General features: G+C 59.1%; 1 protein-coding gene across 1 annotated transcript in view; it reads right to left on the reverse strand.

Moving 5' to 3' along the window:
• Nucleotides 1-4,309: 4,309 nt before the first annotated feature.
• ILRUN (inflammation and lipid regulator with UBA-like and NBR1-like domains) overlaps nucleotides 4,310-13,610 on the reverse strand; it is a 45,017-nt gene continuing 35,716 nt past the window's right edge. The window contains exon 5 of the mRNA XM_072844811.1: nucleotides 4,310-4,718. Within this exon, the coding sequence (XP_072700912.1) occupies nucleotides 4,584-4,718 (135 nt within the window). The 3' untranslated portion in view covers nucleotides 4,310-4,583. The remainder of the gene's footprint in view (nucleotides 4,719-13,610) is intronic.

The following is a 13,610-nucleotide window of genomic DNA, read 5'->3' on the forward strand; positions in this document are numbered from 1 at the left end:
CACGACATCGCTCCCCCAGCGCAGGCTGAGCTGTTTTGGGGCCAGAAGCATCCCTGACCGATACCCCAGGAGCATCACCTATGCAAGAGCTGCGGCCACGTGGGGCTTGCGATGGAGACTGCGAGCAAGGATGCTCAGAGCACGTCGGGGCCAAAAGGAGCCCCTCACACCAACCACACCATCCCTCCCACCAGGGATACGGCACCATCTCCTCCCCAGGGTCTGCACTGCTGCTGCCTGCAGGCAGGACGGGGCACCGGGGGCACGGCCGGAACGTGCAGCACTCCAGGCCCGGGTTGTCTCCACCGGCATAAGCAGGAAAAAGCTGTTTTGACTGAGACAGACACAAAGTTGGTATTTATTGTCTTTTTTTAACACGTGAAGAACGCAGGGCAGTTCAGGCGGTTCTCCCGTGCACGTAGCGCTGCCGAAACCAAACTCCCCCATGCCCTAAAAACCCACGTCAGACAAAACCCCAGCCACAAACACCTGTGGTGCAACCCGGGTAGGACCCACGTCACTGCGTCCTAGCAGCCGAGTGGCCGTCACGCCTGGGCTTTGCATCCCCAGCCCATGGAAAGTGCCGTGGCGGAGCCAGCATCCCTTTGCCGCCCTGACCCCAGGGCCAGCGTGCAGCGGCAGCGCGGCACAGCCGATAAGCTGTCCATCGGAGCTGTTTGCCGGGAGGAAAATAAAACCCCGTAGGAAGGCGACCCCTGCATTGCAGCTTCCCCGGCCCGCCCAGCGCGCTGGCAAAGGGCTTCGCTGCGCTATCGCCAGCGCCAGGAGTTTCTGCCTCCCTTTTGAAATGCCTCAATGTTATCTTATCGGTGGGGAAAATGTTCCCCCCGGATTAGGGCTCCTGCCGTCTGAGGGGAGCTTTTCTCCCCTGTTTTGGTAAACACAGCCGGGCCCGTAAGACGTGGCGGTGGGTGGGGGGAGACACGGGCTGGGGAGGACATGGGGGGCGAGCGGCTGCAGTGGGGAAGCCGCCAGCCCCCGGCCGGGCTTTGCCACGGGGTAGGTGCATAGGATGGGGATGTGGCACAGCCAGGAGGGGGGTCCCGGCCACCCAGTGCCCCCCCACCAGCGCTGCCGGCTCACGGCAGCCACAGCACAGCTCCCCGCGCTGCTCGGAGCATCGCCTCTCTGCTTCGGGCAAGGCACCACGTGCACAACCCAGCGCTGCCGCCCCGTGCCAGCAGGCCTGATCCTGCACCCCTCGAAGCCCGTCGCAAAGCTCCAGCCAGCTGCAGCAGGTCGGGCTGCCAGGGCTCAGCTCCCCTGGCTTGCTCTTCCCTGGTTTTGACCCACGATGCTGGGTCCCGGCCAGAGCCACCGCAGGAAGCCGGCGGCAGCAGCGGGCACCGTGCCAGGGCTCTGCCCACCTCAGGGGCTGGTGCACAGCACCCAAACCCGCTCCTGTGTCCCACCCCAGGGTCCCCACACAGGAACCAGGGGCAGGAGCATCCCAGCACAGCCCTGGAGCCAAGGCCGTAACCCTCCAAGCACAGGCACCTTATCATAGCAGGGAAAGGCAGGTGTCTCAGCTGTGGAAACTTAATATACAGAGTAAACCACATATAAACTCTGCACCCATGCACACGCGAGCCACGCTGGGAATCACTGCAGCCATCCCGCACCTTCCCGTGGCAGCTCTGTGCTGCTGCCCCACGGCTGGGCTGCCGGCTCGGGGAAAGTTTGCCGAGCAGGTTACGGTTTGCACGGGTTGTGCGAGCTGGATTTGCACCTCCTCGCTGTGACATCACCCGCAGGTCTCCCTTGTTTATTAGGTTTAATTACTACTTGTTACCAGACCAAACATCAAAACAGTGCACCTGAAGGAGCCAGGAGCAAAGTGGAGAAAGCAACTGGGGACATCAGGTGAGAGCAGGATGTCGCCAGGCAGAGGGGATGTGCTGGCAGTGCCCGGTGCTGGGTCCCTGCTCTGGAGCATCCCAGACCCGGGTTATCCAGGTCTGTCTGGGAACTTGTCGCCGAACTCACATCTGGGTCTGAAAAAACTTTCCCTGCTCCTCTTATCGGTAGCACCAGAGATTTCGATAAGCAAAAGAGATTAAAGGGAAAAACATTTGCTTTGCTGGGCTCAGGGAGAGCTGGCCAGCTGGGCAGCACGACGCGGAGCTGCAAAAACAGGTAAAAGGCCCCAAAATGAGATCTCTGCTTTCCTCCCCAACGCAGGTTTGGTGGCTGCAACCGCCCAGTGTCACCAGCCATGCCACGCTCTTGCTGCCGCCTTTCGCAATCGGCAGTTCGGCACAGCTCTGCTTGCATATGCAAACCAGGAAAAGAAGAGGTTGCAACACCTGAGGAACAACAAAAGAGGGGAAATAAAGTCTGGCTTTTCTGCCCCGTGTGCGCAGTTTTCAATGCTTTTTCCTTGTCCTCCCTGTCAACCCGTCAGCTCCGATTCCAGTGCTTTTTGCCACGGCTGATACTTCAACGCTTGGGAACGCGGCCGGAGGGGAGGGATAGAGAAACAACTCATGAATCAGCCTAGAACAATCTCTCTGCCCACCTGCCTGCAGCTAATCTCTGGCTCCATCACAAGAATAATAGATAAGCAGCCATATAATATATAACTGTTGAAGGCACTTGATGTCACTGCAAAAACCACAGAGGCCATTGAGCCCAATTTGTCCCCGAGCTGAGCGGTGTTTCCTGCCCCCCCTAGCAGCGGGGTTTCCTCTGCTTCAGCTCCTGCACAGCATTCGGGGACAGCGGTGGTCCCCGTGCAGAGCAAACCCACAGGCTTGGGTCCCTCCGAGAGGCCTCCTCCTGCATCCCGTGCCCGTGCCTCTGGGCTGTACAAAGGCGATGCTCAGAGAGGAGACGAATCCCTGCTCCCAAGCTGCAGGATGGGCTCTCCCAGGCTTTTCTGCAACCCAAGGAGACTGGAAATGGTTGAAATGGTTGAAATGCCTTTAACACCCCCCCACACCCCCGGCTCAGTCCTGCTCCACAGGTGCAAACCCACGGGAGCCGCGTCTGCAGCGCTCAGCACCTCAGCCCATGCTAGCCCCAGATCTGGAGGGTATTTTTGTCCCGAGACGCACGCCACGGCTCCAGGCCAGCAGCATGACGAGGAGGGATGCTCCCAGGCTGCCACTGAACCGAGCGTCCTTTGGGCTTCCACCTCCCCAGCACCATCGCCCCTGCCCTGGCACCCGCAGGGCCTCCAGGCGCAGGGGGACGCTCCCAATGCTGAGCCCAGACCGAGGCAGAAACCAGCCTTCAAATTAAGCAGTAACCATCGGGGAAGCACCAGGACGCAGGGAATCCCTGCTGAGGGTGAGGGAGAGCCTGGGATCCCGGGGCTGAAGCCACCGTGCAGGAGGAAGGTCCCAGTGGGAAGCAGTGGCTGCTCACTCCCCTGCTGCTGCCCGTAATCTTAATTGCTCTTCACTGGCTGTTTGCTAACAGCAATTCATTTCCTCCCGGCCTGCATCGAGAGGGTTTATCGCCCTCACTTGTGTGTTATTTCAAGCTAACGCAGGTATGGAAGGTCAGAGCCTGGAGTGCTCCCTGCGATCCTAGAAAGAGTCTCGATGGCAGGAGCGGAGCAGGCAGAGGGCCTGGGAGCCAGCGGGTCTCAGACACGTCTCGCCCACTGCCTGCAAGCTCCTCTTTCCCCAAAAAGGGCAGCAGGCTTGGCAGAAGGTGGGAAAACTGGCCACATTTTCCATCCCAGCTCCCATCTGCTTTGCAGTCCTGACTCAGTGCCCACCCTCGGAGAGGTCCTCTTGCTTCCGCGCAGCTCATCAGTCAAAATTGCGTGTCCTGCTCTCCAGAAAGATGCTCCAGGTGGCTGATTTTTGCAGGGAAGCTTTGGAGATGCTCTGGCAAGAGGTGCCGGTGCAGAGCAGCATCCTCTGGTCATGGTTCCCGCAGCCGGCGTGTCTGCACGGTGTCCCCGTGCCACCAAACCGGAGCAAACAGCAGGAAGCACAACATCGACACCCAGCTGAGCTGCTGCTCGTGCTCCCCTGGGATCCCCCCAAAACCCCCCTGCAAGGGGTACAAACAGCCGCTGCTGTGGGGAAAGGGAGAGAGGTGCTGGCTCAGGCACCCACTGGAACTGGGTGCTCCTGGTGCCCCGCTGCCAAGCGGGGCTGAGCACACCCTCCCGAGCTGGGCATCGGCCAAGTGTTCCGCTACCCTCGGAGGGGACCTGGGAGGGGAAAAGGGCTTTCCGGCAGAGCTGCAACCCCAAAGTTAACCAAAGGGCCAGAGAATGCAAGAGAGTGCATTCACTCACAGGCGTGCACGGAGAAGCTGGCATGCTTTTTATTTGTGCAATGACCCCGTGCAGATCTACCAGGGAGCATCTTCAGAGCTCTCGAACCACTAAGATCACTCCAGAGCGGAGACCAAGTGAATCCTCTTAATTTCCTCCTCACCCCAGTCAAATATACCCATTTCCTGAGCAGCCCTGGGCCAAGCAGGGCAGCCCCTCCTTGCTACCCCCCCGGGCTGCCTTTGCTGTGCTTCCCCATCTCCCAGATGCTGCCATAAACCCTATTTACGGGAGACGCGTGTATGCTCCAGGCAAACAGCCACGATTATTGCTGCTGGCATCCGTCTGCGGGGCCCACCCTGATAAAAGAGCCAGGGCTCCCGGCCGCGGCCGCTGCTCCGGTGCTCGGTCCCTGCTGCACAAGGCAGCTCCCGGCGTTCTCGTGCTGTGGTGGGGGGACCTGAGGAAAAAAAAAAAAAGAGAAAAAAAATGAAGAGCAGCAGCAGGAGGAGTTAATGGCACCACGACCCAAACGGTGTCACCTGTGTTTCAGGGCAGCCCTTGAGGGTGCAAATAGAGGGGGTTGGAGAACCCAGCTCCACCCAGGAGTGCAGGGGTGGGTGTCTGCTCTGCAGTGGTGGCACAGGAGGTGCCAGGGCCATCCCTTGGCTGAGCACAGCGGTGTCGGTGCTCGCTTGGCCCCATCCAAAGGCTCCTTCGCACCCCACGGCAGCAGGAGGTGCCGAGGTTTGGCTGTGGGGTGCCACAGCCCCGCTTCTTCAGCCCAGCCGTGCCTGGCAGGGTGGTTGGGGAAGGACAAGCCGGTGGGGGATGAAGACACCAGGGTGATGCCAGCATGACCCTGGCCTCCCACGCCGAGCCCAGCTCCTGGACCACCAGCTCCCCACCCAAACATACTGCCCTGCCGCCCCTGCCTGTTCCCAGCACCCTTCCCACCCTGCTGCCTTCCCCACTGCCCCCCGGGCACCCATTGGGATGGTTCTCCCATGCCAGGCTGAACGCTGCCAGTGCAAACCCCGGGTGACGCAGGCGGGGAGATCTCACGGTGCCCAGCCAGGCTGGGAGCAGCGGGACCCACCGGCGTGTTTGCTGTTCCCTGCTCAAAGCCCTGCTCTTTTCTTCTTCTGGTTGCGTTAAACTCCTGCTTTTGTCTCTCGGGATTAAAAGCCTGGAAATGGCTGCGGGTCGCCCAGCGGTGCCAGGAAGAGAGGGCTCAAGGTGGCGTGGGTGCACCCAGCTTGGCAGCAGGGTGAACCCTGGCAGAGGGAGGATGAGGAAAGGTCACAGCCCCCCCCCCTGCACTGTCACCGGCGATTTGGGGTGCAGAGGCGGGGGGAACCCATGTGCGGGGATGGCTCCTGGTCTGGGCTCTCCGTGCACGGGCCCTGCGGCTGCTGCATCGGCACGTCAATCCCAAATCCTATCCAGGATGAGAGAAACCCCCCACAATCACCCCCACAAGTACCGTACCCCTGTTTCCTCGGTATCGCCTGTTCATCCCACCGGCGTGGCTGGGCGATGGGGCCAGCACCCCCTCCCCGTGCCGGGGGCTCGGGGCCGTTTGGTGGCAGCGGTTCCCAGGCACTCACAGGCAGCCAGGTGAGACGGGCAGGGCTCCGTGCCAGCGGACGGGATGTTGTCTTTTCACACAGCACCGGTGTGGGGCCAAGTGGCAACAAAACCCTTGGGGCTTTGTTTCCCACACTGGTTGCCATTAAGAAATGCAAATTCATTCTTCTGCTGCTGCTGCTGCGGCTGTTTCTCCCCACATGCAAAACGATCCTCGGGCATAACGGCCCCATGGAGCGGCAGCCCCGGAGACCGTGGGAGCCACTGGGGCAGGGAAACACCTCCCGGGTGAGAGCAAGCGGCACGGGCAGCTCCAATGGTCTCAAAGCCAAGGCGGGCCAGGGCAGCACGCAATGCCCCGGAGAGCAGGAGAGGCTCTTGGCTGCGCTCTCCCCTTCGGTCCATCCCAGGAAAGCCTGCAGGGTGTTTTGTCCCAGGGGGGAAATCCCTAAAAATAACCCTAAAACCCACACTCAGCCCTGTCTCAGCTCAAAGTAAGAGCTGGCGGGGCTGGATGGAGAGGGGAAGGTAGGGGACCAGCAGGGACCAGAGCCACCCCGCTCCTGTCACTCTTGGGATCAGCCAGCCCCAGCCCCACTGAGCCAGGTTTGCAGCTCCCAGGGGAGCAGAGGGGGGACGAGGGCAGGGACCCCACGAGGGACGAGGCTGCTCCACGTCCCGCAGCATCGCATGGAGCCGTGGGTCTGGGGCGAAGGCACTGCACTCCCGGGAAAAACCTGCGGGGCAGGAGGAAGGCTGGGGACAAAGATGGCGCGGAGCTGTGGCAGAGCAAGCCGTGACTCAGCAGTGAGTCACCCGGCTTCGGAGGAAACGTGTGGTTCCTGGTGAGCATCGCCCAGGTCAGGCACCCTTGTCCTGGGGGCTCAGCAAGGAGCCAGGACCTGGGGGTTCGGGTAGACAAAAAGGGGTGCAGGAGGGGGGCAGTACCTCAAACGACGTCCTGTGCTTGGGGACAGGGAGTCGCAGCAGCGTGTCTTGCCTTCACCCCTCCCCAGGCGCTGGGCTGGCTTCGAAGCTTGGAGGAATGAGCTTTTCCCCAGCAAACACAAGCTCTTAAGGGCAGTTCACGGGCATCCTCGGCCTCGAGGAGCCTCAGTTCCCGGAGCCTGACTTGGGGATGACGAAACTGTGACCGATACCGGGAGATGGGCAGGGGAGACAGAGAGCTCTTGGCAGACCTGGGCCACCGGCGCACGCCAAAGCCCCATGGGAGATGGGCAGCATTCCTTGGTGGCATCCCTGGTTTCACTGGACGGGATATTAAAGCAGAAAGCGATTAATGCTCTGCAAGGGAGCAGAGGGCCGGAGCCAGGCTCCAGCCCCGGTGCGGGACGTGACCCAAAATGGCTCCACTTTGCCCTTGAAGGGCTGTCCCAGCCCCAAGCCTGGCTCTCCCCATCCCGGTGCTGGCTCGGGGCACCGGCAGAGCAAGGACATCGCTTCTTTCCTCAGTGGTGGATTTCGAGGGCAGCAAAATGTTTGTTCTGTCAACACGTGCCTAATCCCCAACCAAAAGCCGATGAAAAAAGCCATGGGGGGGGAAGGATGGGAATAAGCTGCCCTTTGAAACAAAGTCCTGATGGTGACAGCCGCAGCCCCGAAGGGGGGGATGGCATCTCCGGGGCGTGCGGCGCTGGTGCTGCTGGGGAGACAAAGGGAATCGGTTCTCCCCACCGGCACCCCAGTCCCGGCAGGCACCCTGCAGCCCCAGCACCCTGCAATGGGGCTGGGAGGGAGGAGCAGCTCTCCAGCTCCAGCCTGGCCCTGCCACAAATCAACGCACCTTCTCAAACCCAAGCAGGACCCCGAGCACCACACGGGAGGTGCGAGAAACATCCTTGCTCTGAAGCGACTGCCTGGCATCAGTAGCAAGTCAAGGCTTCTCTCTGCCTTTAAGCAAACCAAAGCCAGCGAGGGAAGGCAATGCACCTCAGCGTCCATGCAGCGAACCTCGCCTCTGCACAGCCTGGGACATCCCTGTCCCATGTCCCCGCTGACCCGGCACTCAGCTGCGACACCATGAGCCCGTCACGAACGGGCTCAGCTGAGGATTGGCATTTTCAGATAACCCATAAAACCTCTTTCCTGGTGGGATGAAATGAAATTTCGTCATGGCGAGGCTTATTTCCAGGTTGGCTGCGGCTGCAGGCTGAGCAAGCAGCGCTTTCCCTTGCTGCCTACCCCAGGGCAGTTCCTCCAGCCCAGCCCAGCCCCTGACCTCAGCCAGCACCGGCCACACGATCCAGCCCCTGCAGGGACTCACTCCCAGCACTTGACGGCATCAGCCCTGCACCCTTCACCCACAAAAAAAAAAAAAAAAAAAGTACATTTAGCAGTTTCCATTTGTTTGCTCTTTAAATAATTGTTTCCTTATCGCTATTTATTTAGATCCCTTTAAAATTCTGACAAACCTGCTTCTCAGGCACCATCACCCGCTTCCTCCCACCCTGCTCCCTGCGCTGCCCGCAGGCAAGGCAGAGCGGCCAGGCTGCACGGCCGCAGCACGGCTGGTGCTGGGAGAAGGGTCCCCTGCTCGGGGAGGTACCGGGATGCTCCAAAGCCGTGGTTTGGGGAGGTTCGTCCTCCTCTCCCCATCCCACCACGGACCACAGCAGCCGAGACGGATGGGGCTGCCACAGCAGCTTTGGGGCTGCTGCTAAGTCCTGCCAAGCTCGGGCGGCTCGGGGGAGGCATTGCAGCGAGGGGGTCGGGAAAGAAGATGGCATTACACATTCACTGCCCACCACGGAGAGGTCCCGGAGCCGCTGCACGAGGCCTTTGCTGGGGACTGGAGGGAGCAAGGACGAGCCCGGTGCCACCCAAGCCGCCCTCCTCTGCCTGCGGTGCCCTGGGGCGGGTGAAGCGATGGGCGCTTGCCCAGGTAGCCGGAAAGGCAGTGGCAGCAGCTGGCCACAATTGCCCAACACTCCTCCGTGCAAAGTCCAGCCAAGCACCGCTCTCAGCTATTAACAGCACCAATTAGAGCGGCACCCAGAGCTGCTGGGGGTGAAGACGGGACGGGTTCAAGCATCCCACTAGCATGGACAGGGGACGTCCCTGCAGCCTCGTTGGGGACAGAGACCCTCTCTGCTGTCGAACTCCGGAGTGTCGGTCCACAGGCATCTCTCGCTGTCACCTACTGGAGCGGTTCAATGTCCCGCTGGGGTGTGAAGGGCTCGTCCCTGGGGTCACCTCCCGAGGTCCTGTCCAACGCCACCCTGGGGTTTTGGGCTTCGCTACCGCAGGTTGACGTCACAGCCCAGCCTGCAGCTGTCAGAATTAATTGAGGAAACCCAGCCATGGCAAACAACGAGGAGGGAAAACGGGGCAGATTAGATAACGAGGAATGTGAGGTTCTTGTATTTTCCCCCTGGATGGCAAGCCTTGCCCACTCACTCGGGCACAGACCCTGCTGAGCCTGCGCTGCTCCTCGCCAGCAGCACAGGGAGCTCGGCCGCAGGAGAGGCTGAAATCCCCCTTCTGTGGGATCGCCTTCCTAAAAAAGGGTCTGGCGTACCCCAGACCCAAGGTTTGGGTGTCCCATCCCACAGAGCTGTGCATTGCCCTGGGGCAGGCGGCGAGAGCAGAGCATGGTCCCCCACTCCCCATCACCGCCGGAGGAGACACGGGGGTAGGTGGGACCGACCGCTACGAGGGGGCATGGGGGGACAGGACCTGCTGCTTCATCCTGGTGGAGAGAGAGGCAGGGCAGGGTCCTGGCCAGCAGAATTACTGTCCCCGCTGCACCGTAACAGGCACAGGGTCCCAACAAAGGAGAAACTCTCACCCCTTCCTGCCTGGCCGCATCCAAGCCTCCCCATCAGACCAACATTTGGCTCCAGGTTGTGTTACCCAGCCCCCCTTTGCTCCCCAGCAGCACATCACCCTCCAAACTTGGACACAACACGGACCCACTGGTGTTCAGACACCTTCCTCATCCCCACTGATGGGACATCTCTGCCTTTAGAGCATCTCAGCCCTGTGGAGGTCCTGCCTGCGCCGTCCCTGCCCAGCACCCCAGCCCCGCAGAGGCGGTGACAGGCCAGGTGACACAGTGCCACCCCACTGCTTAGTGGGACCAGTGTGGACCACACAGCCCATGCACCCAGGAACGTGCAACCCCCTCCCCAGCCCGGCACCGTGCTCGGTGCAGGACGGCAGCCGCTCCGGAGGTGCGTGGGCATACGGCTCATGCCTGGCTGGCCACAGTCACCAGCAGGTCCCAAAGCCTGGAAAAGCCACTCCAGCAGCTCTGGAGGGTTTTGCAGATGAGGAACAACCTCAGCTCCCTCTGCTGGCACCTGCTTCAGGCCAGGCCCTTCTCTGGCAAACCCTGGTTATAAAGAACATCTCCAAGTGCCATCCCGCAGCTCTCCCTGCCCGCAGGACACGGTGCCACCCGTCCAGCCCAAAGCCGGGGAGATGCTCCCCAGCTCCTGCCACATGCTGCGACCAAGCACAAGCAGCCTGTTAAGCAGAAGGACACACAGCCCATCCGTCCAGCCTGCTCAGGGTATTAATCCTTGTCTTACAGATGAGGAAACTCATCTGTAAGGGTCGGCTGGTTGGTCTGTAAGGGTTGGCGAGGGTCGGCCGGGGCAGCAGCAGAGCTAGCGACAGCAGGGATGAGCTGCAGCCCCGCTGCATGCCCATGCAGAGCTGGGGAGCAAAGACAAGACACCCATGAGCTCTCTTTCTGGTATTAAATGAGCCCTGTGGGACAGTGGATGGTCCCACAGCTGGAGAGCTGCATGGGGACTCAGGACCTCCTGCCTCAGCCTCTCTCACCTATAAAACACAGCGAGCACTGACCTCGCTGGGAACAGACCGGGGTACGCAGCAGCCCAACCTTCCGGCCAGGTGTCTTTCACCAGCTGCAGGGTAAAGCATCCCCGGCCGTCACCACCCCACCAGCAACGCACGTCATTGCCCCCGCTGTAGAGGGGCGGAGGGGAAAGCGCGTGGGCACGATGCTCAGCCCCGACCCACCCTGCTCGACCCACAGTGGCCATGCTCCAGAGCAGCAGCTGGGAAGCAGGAGCCTTGTTTTTAAGTCAATAAAGGGAGATTGCTATGGAGACACCGCAGCCGTCAGCGCCAGTGGCTCTGCAAGACATCCTATATGGCCTTCCCCACCCACGCACCTGCTCTCCTTTTGGCCGTCCAAATTCGGGGTTTGCTTGGAGTTTATGGACACTTTAACAGTGTTTTCAACAGCTGCCTGCAAGAGATCAGTGGCTCTGGAGAGTTTTACAGTGCCTTAGGAGGTGCAACAGCATCAATCAGCTCATTCCTGCAGGCACGCAGCTCTCCCGGGACAGTACGCATGCCTTAACCAGCACTTGGAGTCAGCCAAGCAAGCTAGCACAGGGCTGAGCCCTGCCAGCAAGCGGGAAAGCTCTTGAGGTTTTTATCCTTGTTTGTAGAGATCCTTAATGAATTCCCATGAACAGCAGATCTAGCACAGCCCCAGAGATGAAGAGCTGGCACTCGACTGCTGGAAAACACACACCACTTGGTGAAGGAGAATAATGATGTCCTATCTCCAGCCTCAAGCTTGTTCAAACACCCTCAGCTTGAACGGTAACACACCTCAGCTGGGAGAAGAGCCCAAGCAGCCCCCGGGGGCCTCTGGAAGGTGGTTATCCAACTGGTTTTATGCAGAAGGTGTTCAAACATACAGCCCTGACCGACAGGAGCCAGGACTGCTGCCTCCGGGAAACTCATGAAGTGTAAGAGCCAAGCAGTGAGCTTTTCCTCTGTCTGGAGGATACCCCGTCCAGGTCAACCCCTCCACCCAGGTCCCAGCATCACCCTTTTCCCAACACCGTCACCATGGCAGAAGATGGAGCGGTGATTTCTACGGTGTCACCGACTCGCAGCACAGCCGAGCTGCCTCACAGGATGCTGCACCAGTTACTCCGTTCATTAATAGGTGAAAAATGTACTTTTCCCCCCCCACTTAAGCCCTTTAAGTTATTGTGAAGGTATCACTTCTGCAGGGAAGACATAATAAAAATAAGGAAATACTACAAATGAGACAGCTCTTAAGCCAGCCCTGCTCAGCGCTGCTCTGCAGAGCTGAGCCCACAGCATTCCATGGGGCAAACAAGGCCGGTCCTTACCTGTGCATGCCATCTGCTTCCTCGCTTGGTCTCCGCTGCGTGCTTTTACTACTCAGCTGTTTTATGAATGGGGTAGGAAACATTTGAGATTAGATTTCCTTAAATAATTTCTGTTTAACCAGGTATTTTCCAACGAACACACAGGTGGAGCACATGAATGACAGATTACAGGTTACAAACAGCTTCCAGAGAAAGCCTACACTAAAAGTTATTCCTGACCCCGTGTACGTATGCGCAGATGCCACGCTCCTTCCCCACGGACTCCCTCACAGCATTCCCTTTGCCAGCATGGCCTGGTTTCCCACTTGGCCTCTTAATATTTCACTGCGCATCCCCAAAGGATTTGCAGAGAAGAAAGAGCAGAGGGAAGACGAGATGAAGTGAGCACGAATCCCTGCCTTCGCATCTTGCTGTGCACTGCAGGCTGCGTGCCACGATTTAGCGGGCATAGCAGGTAGAAGGGGAAAAAACAAAAATAAAAATCACAAAACCTGCCCTTTTTTCTCCCTGCTGCAGTTCCAGCTGCTGCTCCTGGAAGGCAGGGTGGTTGCTGGAACCCTCGAGCCCACACCTGCAGGTACGAGGACATGCAGTGACGCTGTGGAGGTTTTGGAGCACATCCTGCACTTCTCTCTGCGGTCAGCCAGGCAAGCAGGGCACCCTCCAGCCAGAAACATCGGCAAAGAGGAGCACGGGCACGCAGCGAGGCCGGGGGGACGGTGCCGTTCGGTCCCGGGCACTACCCAGCACACTGAGCACGCCTTCCTCCCTGTAATTCATCACACACAACCCATACAGGGGAGAACATCCTCCTGCCTACCGCAGCATCGCTTCAGGGACCAAAAAAAGCTGCTTAAAACCAGAATTATTTTTATAACTTTTAATGGACAATGATCTGGTTCTCCTAAAAAAAAATAAGCAAGCAGAAAAAGCAACCCAAGTAGTTCATAGGTGCCTGCGGCAGCCGTTTGACTTGGCCTCCTGCCTTGCCACCCTGCACCACACCCAGCCTCCGCGCAGGGATCACGGTGGTAGGATGACCTCCATTATAGCAATCCCTCAAGTTATTTGCCTGCTCAGGAGATAGTGTTAGAAGGTGTGATGGTATTGTCCCGTACTGGCAGACTTTGACAGGTTGCAACCCTAAAGATAAACATTCTTTCAAGCAAAAAACTAGTAAATGAAAAGTTGGGCAGAGACAAGGGGAGGCAATCTTAACCTACCCAAACAGATCAGTCTTAAAGACACCCGTGAGCACCAAGAGCTCAAGGGGTGCATTCTTTTCAAGGCACAAAATAAATACCCGTAGGCACAGGTAGCAGGATGTCTGTTCCCAGTAAGGCTTTCAGTCAAGCTTAAACAGCACATGAAAGCTCCACGCATTTATTCAAACGTTAAAAGGCAAACCCAGAGCACACGTATTGAGGCTTCTTGCAAGGATTAGTTACAAAGTCACATGTAAGCAAAACAGCAGCTTCAGCTAAGCTGCTCCACAAGGCAAACGTTTGGGCTGGGTGTCCTGAGTGGTAAGGCCTTGCTTGGGAAATAGGATCAGCCCGAGATGACCAGGCTCACCAAAGCAGACACCCTCACGTGCCCCCATCCTGATACACAGG

This window comes from Ciconia boyciana, chromosome 23 (assembly GCF_034638445.1).
Source record: "Ciconia boyciana chromosome 23, ASM3463844v1, whole genome shotgun sequence".
Lineage (NCBI taxonomy): Eukaryota > Metazoa > Chordata > Aves > Ciconiiformes > Ciconiidae > Ciconia > Ciconia boyciana.